General features: G+C 44.5%; 1 protein-coding gene across 10 annotated transcripts in view; it reads right to left on the reverse strand.

Annotated features, from left to right (window-relative positions):
• spega (striated muscle enriched protein kinase a) overlaps positions 1-20,862 on the reverse strand; it is a 237,721-nt gene that overhangs the window by 113,702 nt on the left and 103,157 nt on the right. For all 10 annotated transcript variants that reach the window (XM_059967544.1, XM_059967547.1, XM_059967543.1 and 7 more), the window contains one exon: positions 20,237-20,412. In XM_059967544.1, the coding sequence (XP_059823527.1) occupies positions 20,237-20,412 (176 nt within the window). The remainder of the gene's footprint in view (positions 1-20,236; positions 20,413-20,862) is intronic.

A 20,862-nucleotide genomic window follows, 5' to 3' on the forward strand; every position in this document is an offset into this window, starting at 1 on the left:
CCTGCACTTCATTTTCTCTGTACGTGTTACAATTTATTCTGAATTTTGTTATAGCTTTACCTTGTACTACCTCAATGCACTGATGGTTGAAATGCTCTGAACATAGAACAATACAGTACAGCACAGTACAGGCTCTTCAGCTCACGATATTGTGCCAACCCTTTAATCTACTCTATGATCAACCTAACCTTTCCTTCCCATATATCCCTCCATTTTACTATCATTCATGTGCCTATCTAAGAGTCTCTTAAATGTTCCTGATACTATCTGCCTCTACTCATCATCCCGGGCAGCACTTTTCATGCACCCCCCTCTTTCTATGTAAGGAACTTACCTCTAACATTTCCCCACACTTAGAACTATGCCCCCTTGTATTAGCTATTTCTGATCTGTGTAGATGGCATGCAAAACAAATTTTTCCACAGTACCTCAGTGCATGAGACAATAATAAATCAATTTACACTTTTAATCTCTCTCAATCTTCCTTGTGTAGATGAGAACAGCCCTACCCTCTCCAGAACTGAACTGCTTTATTCCTGGTTCTATTCAATTCTCTCTGCACCCTCTGTAAGGCTTTGATTCTTAAAATGTGGACAAATTCAACATGGATCCAGGCCCTTCAGCCATCTTGTCTGTGCCATCCTAAAAGCACCGATTTGCTCTGATTTCATTTTGTTCTCCCTCCAAATTTCCATCAACTCTCCCCAGATTCTACCCCTCAACCATACACTAGAGTTAATTAACCTACAAATCTGCATATCTCAGAGATTGTGGGAGAGAACCCGGGGGGTGGGGGGAACCCATGGAGAATGTGCAAGCTCCACACAGACAGCACCCGAGGTCAGGGTCCACCTGGCACTGAGAAGCAGTGCTTCTACCTGTCATGCCTCTGTGCTGCCCTACATTGATTTTACAGTTCTACATTGATGGCTAACCCACAAACATTGGCCAGCACCTTAATGTAATGGTTACTGCAACACTTTAAAATGCTAGAGGCAGATTGGGGCTCGATCCCCATCATTGTCCTGCAAGGAGTTAGTACACTCTCTCCATGACCATGTGGATTCCAAAACTGTCGGATTAGTAAGTTATGGGCACGCTATGTTGGTGCCAAAAGCATGGCAACACTTGTGGGCTGTCCCCAGCACAATCCTTGAACTGTGTTGGTCGTTGATGCAAAACGATCCATTTCACTGTAAGTTTCAATATACATGTGACAAATAAAGATCACCGTTAGAAAATAAAGCTATCATTTATCTTTAATTGGTCTTTTATACGACTTATTTTTGCAACTCACAGTAATTTTGATGCCTTGCAAAGCACCCATCTGCCATCAGATTTCTGAATGGACAATGAACCATGGACACTACATTACTATACTTACTGTTTTTTTTGGCTCTCTTTTTGCACTACTTACTTAATTTATAAATATATATCTATGTTTTCTCATTGTAATTTATATTTTTATTACTGTGTATTGCACTGTATTGCTGCCACAAGTCAACAAATTTCACAACATATGCCAGTGATATTAAACCTGATTCTGACTCTGATTCAAAATCCATGACATATGAACAATAAACCTGGCTCTGACTCATCAGTGAATATGTTGTCCACAGCAAGATCTCTAACCCTCCAGGCTGAGCTCCACCTGCCTCAGCAATTAGAAGATCTGAACACTATCCCCTCACCCTCTGAGAGAGGGGGGTTCTCAACACCGGTGATTGGAAGAACAAGACCACAGCTCAGGGCTGGGATCATTTTACTAATAGCTGGGAATAAAGAAGGTACATGTAATTTCTTATTCCCAGATGTGATAAAACTCAATAAGATTGAAAAATGATATCAGTAAAACTGAAAGAGTGCAGAGAAAACTTACAAGGATTTTGCCAGAACTTGAGGACCTGAGTTACAGGAAAGGTTGAATAGACTAGGACTTTATTCCCTGGAGCCTAGGAAAATGAGGGGAGATTTAATAGAGTCCAAAATTATGAGTGGTATAGATAGGGTAAATACAAACAAGCTTTTTTCCCCACTGAAGTTGGGTGAGAGGTCATAGATTAAGGGTGAAGACCGAAATATTGAAGGGGAACCTCTTCATTCAAAGGGTGGTGAGAGTGTGGAACAAGCTGCCAGTGGAAATGGTGGACACAAGTTAGTTTTCCACATTTAAGAGGTTTGGATAAGTACGTGGATGGGAGAGGTATGGAGGGATATGGTTTACGTTTAGGTCAATGGGAATAGGGAGAATAACAGTTAGGCCCAGACTAGATGGTCTGAAGGGCCTATTTCTTTGCTGTTGTGCTCTATGACTCCATCTTAAGCGGCAGGGATAAAATTGCGAGAGACCATTCTCCTGAACGTTTCTGGCCATCCCCAGGTGTACTAGAGGGTCTGCATTTTAAATGAGAGGGGTAAAGTTCAAAGGAGATGTGCAGGGAAAGATTTTTTTCCTCGCCCACGGAGAATGGCTGATGACTGGAATACACCACCAGGGGTGGTGGTGAAGGTGGATTCAGAACAGGTGTTCAAGTGGTTTTTGGACAGGCACAGGATTATGCAGAGAATAGGAGATACGGACATGGTGTAGGCACACAGGATTAGTTTAGTTGGGAAATTGATGACTAATATAATTAAGTTGTGGGCCAAAAGGCTTTTCCTGTATTGTACTGTTCTGTACTATATCGACATGCTCTAGGTGGCACAGTAGCATAGTGTCAGCTATAAAATCGGGGTTCAATCCCCGATGCCTTTTGTAAGGAGTTTGTTTGTTCTTCCTGTAACTCTGTGGGTTGCCTCCGAGTGTCCTGGTATCCAAAGACATGTGGGTCATGATTAGTAAGTTGAGGGCATAATCTGCTGGTGCCAGAAGCGTGGTGAATCACCAGTACGTCCTCGGTCTATGATGGCTATTGATGCAAATGATACTGTATGTTCTGATGTTTCAATGCATCTGTGACAAATAAAGCTCATCTTTAATCTTTATAATATTATTTGTGTGGAATTTCTATCTAGTTTTTGGATTGAACTCTTGAACGTGGGAGGTGAGTACTTGAGCTGAATTCATATCAAAAATAAATTTATGAGCATCTCAGTGTGGCTCTGGGGAAGCTGACATTTGTACGGATGATGTGAGGTGATCATTTTCGGGGAAGATGCTGTAGAAATAGGTCACTGACAAATTCAGACAGGAATTCAGTTGAGAGCCCTTTAACTGGAGGCTTGAGAGTGGAGGGGGGGGGGGGAGAATGTGGAACAGACTTACAAGAGGATGGGGGATAGAGGGGGAATGGGGAAAGCACAAGAGGATGGGGGATAGAGGGGGAATGGGGAAAGCACAAGAGGATGGGGGATAGAGGGGGAATGGGGAAAGCACAAGAGGATGGGGGATAGAGGGGGAATGGGGAAAGCACAAGAGGATGGGGGATAGAGGGGGAATGGGGAAAGCACGTGGATGGGGGATAGAGGGGGAATGGGGAAAGCACAAGAGGATGGGGGATAGAGGGGGAATGTGGAACAGACTTACAAGAGGATGGGGGATAGAGGGGGAATGTGGAACAGACTTACAAGAGGATGGGGGATAGAGGGGGAATGGGGAAAGCACAAGAGGATGGCGGATAGAGGGGGAATGGGGAAAGCACAAGAGGATGGGGGATAGAGGGGGAATGGGGAAAGCACAAGAGGATGGGAATAGAGGGGGAATGGGGAAAGCACAAGAGGATGGGGGATAGAGGGGGAATGGGGAAAGCACATGGGGGATAGAGGGGGAATGGGGAAAGCACAAGAGGATGGGGGATAGAGGGGGAATGGGGAAAGCACAAGAGGATGGGGGATAGAGGGGGAATGGGGAAAGCACAAGAGGATGGGGATAGAGGGGGAATGGGGAAAGCACAAGAGGATGGGGGATAGAGGGGGAATGGGGAAAGCACAAGAGGATGGGGGATAGAGGGGGAATGGGGAAAGCACAAGAGGATGGGGGATAGAGGGGGAATGGGGAAAGCACAAGAGGATGGGGGATAGAGGGGGAATGGGGAAAGCACAAGAGGATGGGGATAGAGGGGGAATGGGGAAAGCACAGGAGGATGGGGGATAGAGGGGAAATGGGGAAAGCACAAGAGGATGAGGGATAGAGGGGGAATGGGGAACAGACTTACAAGAGGATGGGGATAGAGGGGGAATGGGGAAAGTACAAGAGGATGGGGGATAGAGGGGGAATGGGGAAAGCACGAGGATGGGGGATAGAGGGGGAATGGGGAAAGCACAAGGGGATGGGGGATAGAGGGGGAATGGGGAAAGCACAGGAGGATGGGGATAGAGGGGGAATGGGGAAAGCACAAGAGGATGGGGATAGAGGGGGAATGGGGAACAGACTTACAAGAGGATGGGGATAGAGGGGGAATGGGGAAAGTACAAGAGGATGGGGGATAGAGGGGGAATGGGGAAAGCACGAGGATGGGGGATAGAGGGGGAATGGGGAAAGCACAAGAGGATGGGGGATAGAGGGGGAATGGGGAAAGCACAGGAGGATGGGGATAGAGGGGGAATGGGGAAAGCACAAGAGGATGAGGGATAGAGGGGGAATGGGGAACACACTTACAAGAGGATGGGGGATAGAGGGGGAATGGGGAAAGCACAAGAGGATGGGGATAGAGGGGGAATGGGGAAAGCACAAGAGGATGGGGATAGAGGGGGAATGGGGAAAGCACAAGAGGATGGGGATAGAGGGGGAATGGGGAACACACTTACAATAGGATGGGGGATAGAGGGGGAATGGGGAAAACACTTACAAGAGGATGGAGATAGAGGGGGAATGGGGAAATACGAGGATGGAGGATAGAGGGGGAATGGGGAACACACTTACAAGAGGATGGGGATAGAGGGGGAATGGGGAAACACAAGGATGGGGGATGGGGGAATAGGGAGACACAAGGATGGAGGATAGAGGGGGAATGGGGAAAACACATGATGGGGGATAGAGGGGGGAACATTAGAAGGGCTTAATGGTAAATTGGATAAAAAGCTAGGGAGAGGAGGTTTATGAGGGTGATCCCAGAAAGGAAAGGATCATTGTATGAGTGGAATTTGTTAGCTCTGGGCCTGTACTCTCAGGAGTTCAGGAGAATGAGTGGGATCACATTGAAACCTACTGAATATTGAAAGGCCTAGACAGAGGAGAGATATTTTCAATATTGGGAGAGTCAGAATTTAGTAAGAGTTTCTTTAGCCAGTGGGTGGTGAATCTGTGGAATTCTTTGCCACAGACAGCTGTGGAAGCTAAGTCAGTGGGTACATTTAAAGCACAGGTTGACAGATTCTTGATTAGAATTGGTGTCAAAGATATGGGTAGAAAACAGGAGAATAGGGTTGAGAGGGATAATAACTCAGCCATGATGAAACGGTGGAGCAGATTTGAATGGCCAAATGGCCTAATTTGGTTCCTATGGTCTTATGATTCTACAAGAGGGGGCTGGTGTGGAGCAGGGATATCAGTGCAGAGGCATTCAAGTGTTGACTCCTACGACCGTGTTCAGTTGTTCGAGGTGTCGCTGAGAGCAGGGTGAAGGGGAGGATGAGTGGCTGGGGGAGGGGGATGAAACAAGAAGCTGGGAGGCGATAGGCTGAAGAGGAAAATACCGAAGATGAAGAATTCTTATAGGAAAGGACAGATGACCATAGAAGAAAGGGAAGGAGATGGGCAGATGAGGGGGTGAGATAGAAAGCAGACTGGGGAATGGAATAAGAGAGGAGAGGAGGGGTAGAAATTACTGAAAGTTTGAGAAATCAATGTTCATGCTATCAGGCTGGTACCTCCCCTCACACCTAATCTTGCCCATCACCTGCCATCTTGTACTAATCTCCTCTTTCCCACCCCCCCCCCCCCCATTTTCTTATTCTGGCTTCTGTCCCCTTCCTTTCCAGTCCTAATGAAGGGCTTTGGCCTGAAGCACTGACTGTTTATTCTCCTCCATAAACCGCTGCCTGACCTGGATTTTGTGTGGCCTATTTAAAAGTTGTTTATCTAGTGTAAATATCACTGTTTTAAAACAACAAAATGAAACAAACTTTGACCTCAGCATCTTTAGCAACCAAGTCACAAAGATGTAGGAACAACAGGAGGCCATTCAGCCCACTGAGCCTATACTAGCATTTAACAGATTAGTGTTCTGTGACTTCACGCCACAGACCCTCCATTTCCCTGTCTCCCTCAGCTCTCTCAATACCAGGTTTAAAACTGGATACTGATCTTCCATTAGGCAAATTCCCACCAGCACACTGGACTGTCTTTCACTTTGCTCCTGTACCACTTGGAGATCAGACCGTTGGTTCCGACTCCCCAACCAGCAGAAGTCATTTCTGTCAGCCTTGCAGGTTCCACACACCACAACCTGTACCAGTCTGACTTTTACAATACACAGGCTCAGAATGAGAACCAGGCTTATTGTCACTGAGATCAGCTGTGAAGTTTGTTGTTTTATGCCTTTGTATACTTTTTTGTGTACATTTGTGCATGTGTGTAAGTGTGTGTGTGCACGTGCACTTATGCACATTTATATATGTGCATATTTGTGTTGTTTATACCTGTGTGCACTTAAGTATGTTGTGTGTTTGTGTGCATTGGTGTGAGTGTGTTATGTGCGTCTGCAGGGGTGACATGGTAGTTAGCATAACATTATTACAGCACCAGCGACTGGGCTTCAATTCCACTGCTGTCTGTAAGAAGCTTGCACGTTCTCCCTGTGACCATGTGGGGTTATAGGGACATTGCTTGTGAGTCTGTGTCAGTAATCCGTGACTGTGTACCCACAGTTCAAGGGGAACAGAAATTTAATGTTGCTATCTTCCCTCTGAAACCTTACATCGAGACTTTCCTGGCTCTCTCTGACACTATCTTGAAGAACTGTCTGGGGGAAGGAAGTCTCTCTGGAGATCTGGTACAAACACAACCCCCAGCAATAAACATTGAAACAGACCATTATTTTCCCATTGCCAGCACTGCCTTGTGGGTTGAATGGCCTTTACATAATGATACTGTAACAACAAGGTTCTCTCTCTGGTATATGTGGGCTATTGCTTTTTACACAAGCAGAGCACTGGGCTCCATTAAGTCAAAGGCTGGTGGAACTGTGGTGATCTGTACAATACAGAGATTCAAGACGTGTCACTGAGAGTGATTTCAGAGAAGAACCCTGTACTTATACACCCTGACAGAATAACTTAGAGTCAACAACAGTAGATGTTTGGTTTCAGTATATTGGGCACTAATACAGTGAATTCAACAGTTACACAGACGAGTGACATCCGTCAATAGGACACTGAGCACAAGGATTAATCCATTTCAACCCAATGACAGACTGACACAGGTTGGGTTTGAGGTTCACGTTACAACTACTAATGGCCCAAGCTCTTTGGACACAATGAGCTGCTGAGCCCGGCAGCATTGTGCTGGCTTCTCAACAGAACCATTAATTAGGCCATTCAACCCATCAAGTCTGCTCTGCCATTCTATCATGGCTGATTTATTATCCCTCTCATAGAACATAGGAACAGCACAGGAACAGGCCCCCTGGCCCACAATGTTGAGACAAACCAACTAAAAACCAAATCATAAAACACCCAATGACTAATCTCTCCTCCCACACCATGTCCCTGTCCTTTCATCTTCCTTATGTGCCTATCTGAGCATCTCTTAAAAGCCCCTAATGCATTTGCCTCTACCACCGTACCAGGTAGCACATTCCAGGCATCCACCATTCTTAGTAAAAAAAAACCTACTCCTTACATTCCCCTTGAACCTACCCTCTTTCACCTTCAACGCACCCTGCTTTCTTTGCCAGGCTTCTACACTATCTACAACTCCACCAATCTTGGTATCATCTGCAGACATTCTAACCCATCCATCTACTTTTTCATCCAGGTCATTTATATATACATCACAAACAGCAGAGGTCCCAGCCCAGATCCCTGTGGAACACCAGTAATCACAGACCTCCAGCTCTAATAAGTCCCTTCAACCACTACCCCCCATCTTCTATGTTCTATCTTAATCTTTTGGATTAGCCTCCATGAAGGGCTTTGTCAACCACCTTACTAATATCCATGTAGACAACATCCACTGTCCTACCCTCATCACGTTGTCAAAAAACTCAATCAAGTTGATAAGGCAAAACCTGCCATGCACAAAGCTATGCTGGCTCTTCTTAAATAGGCCATGGGTTTCCAAATACTCATATATTGTATCCCTAAGAATTTTCTCCAGAAATTTCCCTACAATTGACATGAGACTCACTGGCCTACAGTTCCCAGAATTTTCCCTTGTTCCATTCTTAAACAGAGGTACAGCATTAGCCACTTGTCAGCCCTATGGGAGCTCACCTGTGACTAGAGAGGACACAAAGATACAGGTGAAGGGACCAGCAATCTCATCTCTTGCCTCCTTCAATAACCTGGGTAAATTCCATCAGGCCCTGGGGACTTATCCACTCATTGGGAGATCCAACATTTCCTCCATTTTAACCTCTAAACACCCTAATGTATTTATACACTCAGCACTGATCTCCTAGTCCTTCATATCCTTTTCCTTGGTAAATACTGAAGCACTCATTAAGTACCTCACTCATATTCTCTGCATCCAAGTAAATGTTCCCCCTTTATCCTTGCCCCTCTCCCTAGTTATTCTCTTGCTCTCAACCCCATGCTCCTACCTTCTCCTCATAACCTTTGACAACCTACTAATCAAAAACCAATCAACCTCCACTTTATATATTTCTAATGACTTGGCAGCCACAGCTGTCTGTGGCAATGAATTCCACAGTTTCACTCCCCTCTGGCTAAAGAAATTCCTCCTCATGTCTTTTCTAAATAGATGTCCCTCTAGGATGAGGTTATGCCCCCGGTCCTAGACTCACCCACTATGGGAAACATCCTCTCCATGCTTACTCTAGCTAAGCCTTTCAATATTCAGTAGGTTTTAATGAGACCCCTCTTCATTCTTCTAAGACTTCAGAAAGTACAGGCCCAGAATCAAACACTTCTCATACATTAACCCTTTCATTTCTGGGATCATTCTCATGAATGTCCTCCAGATCATCTCCAATGCCAGCACATCTTTTTTAGATAAGGGGCCAAAACTGCTGACAAGACTTCACATGTGGCCTGACCACTGCCTTATAAAGCCTCAGTATTACATCCTCACTCTTATATTCAAGTTCTCCCAAAATGAATTCTAACATTGCATTTGTCTTCTGTCCTACTGAGTCAACCTCCAAGCTCATTTTAAGGTAATAGCTAACACGTGCAATATAATTTTAAGGTGATTAGAGGAAAATACGGGGTTGGGGTGGGGGAGGGAATTTCAGATAAAGGCTCAGAGAGTTGGGTGTATGGTTGCTGGGGTAGTGGGAGAGGCAGATACATTAGAGATATTTAAGAGTCTTTTAGACAGGCACGTGGATGATACTGTGGGAGGGCAGGGTTAGATTAATCTTATAGTAGGTGCAAAGTTCAGCAAATCAACATGAACCAGAGTGTCCGTACTGTGCTGTTATGTTCTATGTTCTGTTAACTTTTAGGAAATCCTGCCCGAGAACTTACAAGTCCCTTTGCACCTGTCATTTCTGATTTTGCTCCCCGTTTAGAAAATAATCTATGTCTTTTTTCCTACATATAAGGCCTCAGACACAATGGTGCCCTTCTCTTGTAGAGGATGCTCCTAACACGGTTGATAGGTTTCTTGATTAGTAAAGGCATCAATGGTTATGGGGTGAAGGAGAATGGGGTTGAGAGGGATAATAAATCAGCCATGACTGAATGGTAGAACAGACTCAATGGGCCGAATGGCCTAATTCTGCTCCTACGTCTTATGAAACCAAGGACAGGGAGCTGTGAATATCTGGGCACCGTTTTGGACTTTTAGAAGAAATTCCCATGCACAACCCACCTCAGGGAGTTGGGACTGTGTGTGGCATCGCTCTGGACTGCGTGGTTGGACAGATCCGCAGTGTGGGACATTCTAAAATCTACCTACTGCCTCCTCAATCACTATCTCAATGTATCTCTGTGGGTGACCCTTCTCCACAGAGAGTGTGGCTGCGGTTAGTGGGGAGAGGGATGGCTGCAGCTCCACATTGCCCTGGTCTCAGGTAGTGCAGAGTGCAGACCGGATTTATGTAAGGCCACCCTGCTCAGCCTGTGTGCAACGCAGTGAGTAAGCAAAGCGTGAGACAGTCCCGTTGATTGTAGTCGATTGTGCGCAGACTGCCAGGATGTTGCCACAGTGAAAGATCACTGTGCGCGGTCAGTGTGTGAGCGGAGAGATCTGAGCCGCCTCCACCTCACCTGGTCCACATTAACTCAGTGCCCCTGTGTGCAGACAGAAACTTCGTCAGGAGACTCCAGGTTAGTAGAAAAGCACACACACATACCACACACTTGCACTCTATACGAATACACACACACACATACCACACATTTGCACTCTATACGAATACACACACACACATACCACACACTTGCACTCTATACGAATACACACACACACATACCACACACTCACACACACACATACCACACACTTGCACTCTATACGAATACACACACACACATACCACACACTTGCACTCTATACAAATACACACACACACACATACCACACACTCGCACACACAGATACCACACACTCGCACACACAGATACCACACACTCGCACACACAGATACCACACACTCGCACACACAGATACCACACACTCGCACTCTATACAAATACACACACACATTCACACATACCACTCTCACACACACACTCACACACACAGATTCACACACAACCACACACTTACACTCTATACAAATACACACTCACACACATACCACATACTCACACACACAGATACCACACACTCGCACTCTATACAAATACACACACACATTCACACACATACCACACTCTCACACACACAGATTCACACACACATACCACACTCACACTCTATACAAATACACACACACACTCCATATAAATAGCCAGACACACTCTCACACCACACACTCCATACTACTATATGCACACACACCATACAAATATATACACACACAAACACACCATACTCATACACTCCATACAAATACACAGACACACACACACGTCACACATTCACACACACTCCATTCAGATACACACACAGACGCCATATATACACAGATGTGTCACATACACTCAAACACCACACACTCCGTACAAATAGTCACTCAAACACACACACGCACTCTCGCACAACACAGGCATGTGAATGCACACAGTCACAGACACACACACACACACACACATCACAGGCGCGCACAGTCAGCCACACACACACAGGCACAGACACATTCTCACACAGTCACAGACACACTCTTACACACACTCTCTCTCACACAGAGTCAGAGACACACTCTTATACACACAGAGTCAGAGACACACTCTTATACACACAGAGTCAGAGACACACTCTTACACACACACTCACACACATTCACAGTACACACACACACTCTCTGACACACAGAGTCAGAGACACATTCTTACACACACACACACTCTGACAGAGTCAGAGACACACTCTTATACACACACAGTCAGAGACACACTCTTACACACACACTCACACACAGTCACAGTATACACACACACACTCTCTGACACACAGAGTCAGAGACACACTCATATACTCACTCCATACACAAGTACACTCACAGGCATGTGAACACCCACCACATAACCATCCAGCAAACAAATAGCAAACACACAGAGAGAAATTTAACACATATACACGTATATATTCTAACATGCACAAACACACATCGATACACACGTACACGGATTACTAACACACAGACACTGAAGCAATGATTAAGGTGGTGAGCTAAGCCACAGAACCACAGCACGGGACAACTACACATACCGATGGACAAGGAGGATCCCATGTGAATAAACCCCCCCCCACCCCACCGACAGATATCACTACAGAGATACTGCGTGTACACCTCTCACCTTAACACCCCCAATGCCCTGGGAATGAGACTAGGGTGCTGCTTGGGCCAGAGAACATGTCTTATGAGGTTAGGTTGAGTGAGCTCGGACTTTCGTTTTTGAAGGAAGGTGGATGAGAGGTAACTTGATAAAGGGAAGTTTTTTTCACACAGAGTGGTGAGTGCATGGAATGCCCTGCCAGGGGTGGTGGTGGTGGTGGAGGCAGATACATTAGGAGCGTTTACTAAATTCTTAGATAGACACATGAATGATGGAAAAATAGGGGCAACATGGGAGGGAGGGTTAGACTGATCTTAGACAGGTTAAAAGATCGGCACAACACCGTAGGCAGAAGAGCCCGTACTGAGCTGTGGTGTTCTACGTAAAAACCCAGGAGAACGCTGTGGTTGCATTGACAGTAAGGAAGTTTGAGAGGACTAGGATATAAAAGCAAAGATGCTTTGTAAGGCATTGGTCAGACTCCACTTGAGTACTGTGAGTTGTTCTGAGCCCTTTATCCAAGGAAGGATGTGCTGGCACTGCAAACGGTCTAGATGAGGTTAATGAGAATGACCCTGGAAATGAAAGGGCTAACGTACGGGGTGTGTTTGACGTCTCTGGGCCTGTACAGAATAATGGTGGGGGAATATCATTGAAACATACCGGATATTGAAAGGCATAGACAGAGTGGATGTGGTGAGGATGTTCCCGATAGTGGATGAATCTTGAGCCAGAGGGCACAATAGAAGGACTTCCCGTTAGAAGGGGTAGGAGGAACATTTTTTTTTATCCGGTAGATGATGAATCTGTGCCCGTGGAGGCTATGTCACTGGGTATATTTAAAGCAGAGGTTGATAGGCTATGAGTAGTCTTGATTAGTAAAGGCTATGAGGAGGTCAGGAGAATGGCATTGAGAGGGAAATAAATCTGTCATAATGGAATGGGCCAAATGGCCTAATTGTGCTTCTTTCTCTTATGGTTTGTGAAATTCCACAGGGCAGTGCCTGAGAAGGTACTTCAGTCCTCAATCCCAGTCTCTCTGAAGGACACTGGCACACGGAGCAACAATAACCCTGTCCCTCTGAACCAGGGGAAGACCAGGTACGGGGCAAGAACACTGGAAGTGGGAGTAGGGGGCCAGACCATTCAAGAACTGGAGGCCATTCAGCCCACAGATGAGGTATAGGTCAATTGCAGATATGGCCAGAGAAATGGCAGATGGAATGTGAGCCAAATATGAGTTATTGCATTTTAGGGAGTCAATTATAAAAGGACAGTTAATGGAAGGTCCTTCAACAGCCTTGATGTACAGTGAGGCCTTGGTGCCCAAGTCCATAGCTCCCTGAAAGTGGCTGCACAGCTTGACAGGCAGTAAAGATGATACATGCATGCTTCCCTTCACTAGTCAGGCATCAGGTATAAGAGTAGGGGTGTTATGTCATGGTGGTGTAGTAACGTAACCCTATTACAGCACCGACCCGTTTAATTCCCACCATTCACTGTAAGGGTTTGTACTTTCTCTCCACGACTGTGTGGGTTTCCTCTGGGTGCTCCAGTTGCATCGTTCATTCCAAAGACAAATGGGTTGGTAGGTTAATTGCTCAAATGGGTGTAATTGGGCGACAAGGGCTTATTGTCATGCCGCATCTCTAAATAAATATATAATGTATATAAAACTCCGGTTTGGCTGCATTCATTTCTGGATGCTCCATCACAGGAAGGAAGTGGAGGCTTTAGAGAGGGTGCAGGAGGTTCATCAGGATGCCGCCCAGATTAGAGGGAAAGAGCTGCAAGGACAGGCTGGATAAGCATGGGTAGTTTATCAGGGGCTTCAGAGGCTGAGAGGAGACTGGATAGAAGATTATAAAATTCTTAGGTACAGTAGACAGTCAGTACTTTTCTCCCCCAGGGTTGAAATGTCTAATACTGGAGGGTATAGTGCGAGGGGGAGTATTGAAAGGAGATACAGGGCAAGTTTTCTTACATAGAGAGTGATGGGTGCCTGGAATGCACTACCAGGGGCAGTGATGGAAAAAGACATGATTGAGGCATTTAAGAAGCCCTTAAATAGGCACCTGAATGTGCAGAGAATGGAGGGATATGGACCGTGTGCAGGCAGAATTGATTGGTTTAATTAGGTATCATCAATTTAATTAGTTCAGCATTAAGGGCCTAATTCTGTGCTGTACTGTTCTGAGTTCATTCTTACAGGAACAGGAGCAGACTGTTCAGCTCCTCTTGCCTTGCTGCCATTGGGGGAATTGTATATTACCTCAATTGACAAGCTTCACTTCAAAATCCTGATGCTACAAAAATTCATGTTTGACATTCCCACTACACCTTCTGCATCCACAGTCTATTTTTAGGGAGTGATCAGAGACCACCACCATCTATTGTGGGATAATTAGCTTCCTGACATGATCCTTCAATCACTAAGTCCACCTGAAGTTCTGTCTCTTTCTCCTGGATTTCTCAGAGTAAATTTCCAACATGGTCCCCAAATTAGTTTATATTTGTTGACTAAACTTTTACCTCAGTACCAAACCAATGTTACTTTATATCCAAAGGCTGACATCTGTTTGACATACTACAACAACTCTCCCAATTCCCTTCCATCTGGGTAAAAAAATCTCTCCAAATTCCTGTCCTGAATGGTCAGCCATTCATTTCGGGACTGAGACTCCTGGTTTGAAACACCCCAGGTGTCAATGTCAAAGTCAAAGTAAATTTGTTATCAAAGCATGTATTAATTTAATTCAATTTAATATTTGTGCCAGCATTTATAGGTAATGAAATACAATAAAATTTATGAAAAACTATCCATAACCAAAGACAAACAACCAAAGTGCAAAAGAAGACAAGTTGTTCAAATAAAAAATAAATAATACTGAGAATATGAGTTGGACAGAGTCTTTGAAAGAGTGTTGATAGATTATGGAATCAGTTCAGAGATTCAGGAGCTTGATGGTTGTAGTTCACTCTTTTTGCACCTTGTGCTATGGGACCTAAGGCTCCTGTACCTCCTGCCCTTCATCAGGTGAAGGTGTCAGCCTGATACGTTGACTATTTATTCCCTTCCATGATGCTGCCTGACCTACTGAGTTTTTCCAGCATTTTGTGTAACTCTGGATTCCAAAATCTGTAGAATCCTGTGTGTTTATTCAGTGCTTGCATTTACCCTGTCTATACCCCTCAAAATTTTGTATACCTCTATCAAATCTCTCTTCATTCTCCTAAGCTCCAGGGAATAAAGTCCTATAACTCAGGTTGTAGAGTAATATAATGTGTGACAGATGACACATATTGTTCACAATAGAAACTGTTCTACATAATTCGCAAACACCGTCATTGAGTTGTTGTGTTCACTTTAAGAGATGGTGTCTGACGTAATGACGTCAGTGTAAGGCAACTGTTTTGATGTGTTCATAATAGAAGTAAAAGGCTGTGGCTTTTGTTAAATGCATAAAATGACTCTCACATGTTTTACTCACAAAATCCTACAAGCTCCAGCAACATCTTTGTGAATTCTCTATACTCTTTCAATCGTATTGATATCTTTCTTGTAGGTAGGTGACCAGAACTGTATACAGTTCTCCAAAATTGGCTTCATGCAGCTTCATGTTCCAGATAAGCCCTTGCTAAGCTTTCAATTATTCAAACCCATACATGTCTAAGATTGAATTCAGATTCTCTTATGATGAAGTCCAGTGCACTAGGCCTCTTCCTAATCTGCGGTTGTCCTTTGTCGATAACTTTGAGTGATTCTGTCCAAGAACACTCAGATCCCTCTGGACATACCTTTCAGCCTCTCAGCAGCCAAACAGCTGGAATTATGAGAACACCAAGGTCCCTCTGAACACAATACCTTTCAGTCTCTCAGCAGCCAAGTAGCTGACTATAAAGGAACACTCAGATCCCTCTGAACACCAACACCTTGTGATTCCTCATCACTTAAAAAAAAACTGTATTTCTCTTCCTGCTCCCAAAGGAATGCAATTTCCTGAGGCTCCATGTCTCTGGAGTTAGCAGGCTGAGAGGAGACCTGACAGAGGTTTAACAGAGATCCATCACCTCCCTCTGGTTCCCCTCCTCCTTCCCTTTCTTCCATGGACCACTCTCTTCTCCTATTAGACGCCATCTCCTTCAGTCCTTTATCTCCACCCTGCTTCTTACTTCATCCTCCTTTCCCCACCCACCCTCCTCCTCACTTGGTCTCATCTCTCACCTGCCAGCTTGTCCTCCCCCTCTTCATTCTGGCTTCTGCCCACTTCCTTTCTAGCCGTGATGAAGGGTGTCAGACCGAAACACCAATGCCCACTATTCTCTCTTACTGTCTATTTATTTTTATATTTATTTATTGTAACTGCAATAACTTTCTACATATTGCACCATATTGCTGATGCAAAATGGCAAATTTCATGACATACATCAGTGATAATAAACCTGATTCTGATAAGGTGCAAGGTCATAACATGGTAGACTATGAGGTTGAGGGTCTTTCTTACCAGATGAGGGAATAGTGTTACAACAGCGGGGTAGGAGCTGTCCCTGAGCCTGATGTGAAGGGTGGGGGGGGGGGGGGAAAGACGAGAGACTATATGGGCTGAGAAGGATCTCTGACTGCTTTACTGAGTGATACACCATCAATAACTCTCTGAGACGTGAGGCGAGATATCGGCTTTTATTGACTGGAAGAAAGAACAAGCAGCAATTGACCACCATGCTGGAGACTGAGGACAGGGCTCAGGCCTCAATCGCCTTTATACCGGGGTCCGTGGGAGGAGCCACAGGAGCAGTCAGCGGGGGAGGGGGGGCGTGTCCAGACAGGTATATGCCACACTGAGGCAGCACAAAGTGTAGACAGAGCCCATGGAGGAGAGGCTGCTTCCTGTGATGAGCTGAGCTGTGTCCACAGCTCTGCAGATTCTTGTCATTAGGAGCCCTGATACATCAGGATTAGCTGCTTTCTATGGCTCATCAGTAAAATCTGGTGAGGGTGAAGGCAACAGAAAATATCCATTTAATGAGATACAGCGTGGAGTGTGCCATGTACTAGTGAAGCCCGAAATAGGAAGATCATAGTTTAACATGTGGCTGAGGAGTTGGTGCAGGAGGGAGGACTTTAGATTTTTGGATCATTGGGCTCTTTTCCAGGAAGGATGGGCCCTGTATAGAAGGGACAATTTGCACTTGAGCTGGAAGGAGACTGATATCCTAGCAGAAAGGTTTGTAGTGCTGCACAGGGAAGACTGCAGGGGGATGGGAAGCACAGCGCCAGAACAGATAGTGGAGTGGTTGTGGAGGAAGATGTTAAACTGACGTGCTTAGTGCATGGAGCAGCACATGTGATAATGACATTGTGACCATGAATGAGAGTTGTTTGCAGGACGGACAGCTCAGTACTCTGGGGTTCCTTTGTTTTACGTGTGACAGAGCAGGAGGGATTAAAGGGGGAAGGGTGGCATTACTAGTCAGGGAAAATGTCACAACCGTGCTCAGTCAGGTCAGACTAGTGAGGCTTTATGGGTAGAAATGAGGAATAAGAAAGCTATGACCACGTTAAATGGATTATATTATAGACCACCCCACATTCTGCAGGATTTAGAGGAACAAATTTGATGAGAGATCGCAGACTGTTGCAAAAAACATAAGGTTGTGACAGTAAACACGAGGAAATCTGCAGATGCTGGAAATTCAAGCAACATACACAAAATGCTGGGGGAATGCAGCAGGCCAGGCAGCATCTAAAGGGAGAAGCAATGTCAACGTTTCGGGCCACGACTTCGTCAGGACGAACGGTCTCGCTATAAATGCTGCCCGGCCAGGTTGTGATAGTAGGTGATTTTAACTTTTCACATATTGACTGGGACTCCTATACTGTAAAAGGGCTGAAAGGGAAAAAGTTTGTCAAATGTGTTCAGGTAAGTTTCCTTACTTAGGAAATAGAAGTCCTAACTAGAGAAAATGTGACACTAGATCTCCTATTTGGGAATGAGACAGGGCAGGTGACAGGGGAACTGTTTGCATCTTGTGATCATAATGCCATTATTTTCAAGGTAATTATGAAGAAGGATAGGTCTGATCCTTGGGTTGAGATCAGGTATTTGAGAAAGGCCAATTTTAATGGTATCATAAAGGATTTGGTAATTGTGAATTGGGCCTGGTTATTTTCTGGCAAAGGTGTATTGAGTAAGTGGGATGTCTTCAAAAGTGAAATTTTGAGAGTACAAAGTTTATACGGTCCTGTCAGAATAAAAGGGAAGGATAACCGATTTAGGGAGCTTGGGTTTTAGAGAGATATTGAAGCCACGGTTAAGAAAAAGGATGTGGTGCAGAGCAGGTATAAGCAAGCAGGAACAAATAAGGCATTTTGCAGAGTATAAAGATGCAAGAGAACACTAAAGAAGGAAATTAGGAGGGCTAAAAGAAGGTATGAGGTTGCTCTAACAGGCAAGATGAAACAGAATGCTAAGGGCATCAACCAATATATTAAGAGCAAAAGGATAGCAAGGGACAAAATGGGCCCTTTGGAAGATCAGAGTGGTAATCTATGTGTGAAGATGGATGAGTGGCAGAGATCTTAAATAAGCGTTTTGCATCTATATTTACTCAAGAGATGGACACAGAGTCCATAGATGTGAAGCAATACAGCAGTGAGGTCAGATTATACAGGAGGTGGTATTTGCTGTCTTGAGGCAAAGTAGGGTACATAAATGCCCAAGGCCCGACAATGTGTTCCCTTGAACCCTGTGGGAGTCTAGTGCAGCATTTATTTATTTATTCATTAATTGAAATACAGTACAGAGCAGGCCCTTCCGGCCCTTCGCAGGGTGTCTAACAGAGATATTTAAAATATCCTTCACTTTGGGTGAAGTGCTAGAGGATTGTAGGTTAGCTAATGTTGCTCCATTGTTTAAGTAAGGCTCTAAGAATAAACCAGGAAATTATAGGCTGGTGAGCTTGACATCAGCAGTGGGAAAGTTATTAGAAGGTATTCTAAGGAATAGACAGAGAGTGATTAGGGATAGTCAACATGGCTTACTGTATAGTAGGTCATGTCTACCAATCTTGTCGAGTTTTATAACAAGTTCAACATTTAAGAGAGATTTGAAAAATTATATGGATAGGAGGGATATGGAGGGCTATGTTCCAGGTGCAGGTTAATGGGACCAGGCAGAATAACAGTTCACCATGGACTAGATGAAATGAAGAGCCTGTTTCTGTGCTGCAGTGTTCTATGCCTCTATGACCCTGGTGTAATTACCCCTCTAGCCTGGATAAGAATAGACAACACCTCCCTTCCTGTTCCTCTGCCTTAGATTATCTGTAATATTCACAGGACAGGAAGAAGCTGCAAAGGATCATGAATTGAGACAGCTCCATCGTGGGCACTAACCTTCACACAGTAGGTACTGTCTCAAAAAGGTGCATCTACCATTGTGGACCCTCACCATCTAGGAGATGGCCTCTTCTCATTGCTACCATCAGTGAGGAGGTAGAAGAGCCTTGAGACACAATGTTTTTGGAACAGCTTCTTACCCTCCACCATCAGATTTCTGAATGGACCATAAACCCAAAACATTACCTCACTTTTTGCACTAATTGTTTTTATATATATCTTATTGTAACATACACTTTTTTATGATTGCACTGTACTGCTACCACAAAACAACAAATGTATTTCACAACATGTCAGTGATATTAAACCTGATTCTAATTCCAAAATACTTCTTATTCTCTTCTCATTATGACCACCAGTGAGGAAGTACAGGAGCCTGGAGACACACACTCAATGTTTTAGTAACAGCTTCCTCCCGTCTGACATCAGACTTCTGAATAGACAATGAACCCATGAACACTTCCTCTCTATTTCATTGCTCTCTTACTTATTTAAATTTATTATTCTCTTATTTTTATATATATTATATATTTTATCAAAATTTATAGATTTTTTTTTAAATGTCATGCACTGTACTGCTGCTATAAAACAGCAAATTTCATGGCATACGTCAGTGATATTAAACCTGATTCTAAGATTCTGATTCCCAAATTCTTAAACTTTACTAACATTTCTGTTGTCGTGCCTAATCAAATATCCTTTCACAGTCCATCTACTCAGCATCCGCTGCACTCTGTGAATGGGTCCAGTGACTGAATGCACACACAGATGATTACTCTGAGGGTCTACGCCCCAGCTTGGCGATGGGAAAAGACACCGAACACTCACCTTTCACTTCCAGTTTGCTGCTGCATTGTTTGGTGCCGTATTCATTGATGGCCTTGCAGGAGTACATTCCAGAGTCGGACCTCTGCACGGCCATGATATTGAGGTGGAACCGTCCGCCCTCACCCTCCAGCATGTGGTGGCGGTTGTCAGCCTTCACCGGCTCCCGGTTCCGTAGCCTGCCACCAAAAAGTTCAATGTAAATTTACTACCAAAGTACACATATACAACCCTGAGCTTCATTTCCTTGCGGGCGTTCACAGTAAGTACAAAGAAAGGTAATAGAATCACTGAAAGAACACACCAAACAAGACAGACAAAACACCATAGACTATACAAATACAAACTGAAAGAAGAAAAGAAATACTAATAGTAATTAATAAACAATAAATATTGAGAACATGAGATGAAGAGTCCTTGAAAGTGAGTCCATAGTTTGTGGGAACAGTTCAGTGACTGGGCGAGTTAAGTAAAGTTATCCCCTCTGGATCAGGAGTCTGATGGCTGAGGGATAATAACTGTTCCTGAACAGTTATTATACAACAATACTGCTCCTGGTTAAAGGTGAGACAAGTAGTCAGTGCGTGGGGCTGCTGGAAGTGAAGTGCTAGCCTTCCCAACACTTCCAA

This window comes from Hypanus sabinus, chromosome 4 (genome assembly GCF_030144855.1).
Source record: "Hypanus sabinus isolate sHypSab1 chromosome 4, sHypSab1.hap1, whole genome shotgun sequence".
Taxonomy (NCBI): domain Eukaryota; kingdom Metazoa; phylum Chordata; class Chondrichthyes; order Myliobatiformes; family Dasyatidae; genus Hypanus; species Hypanus sabinus.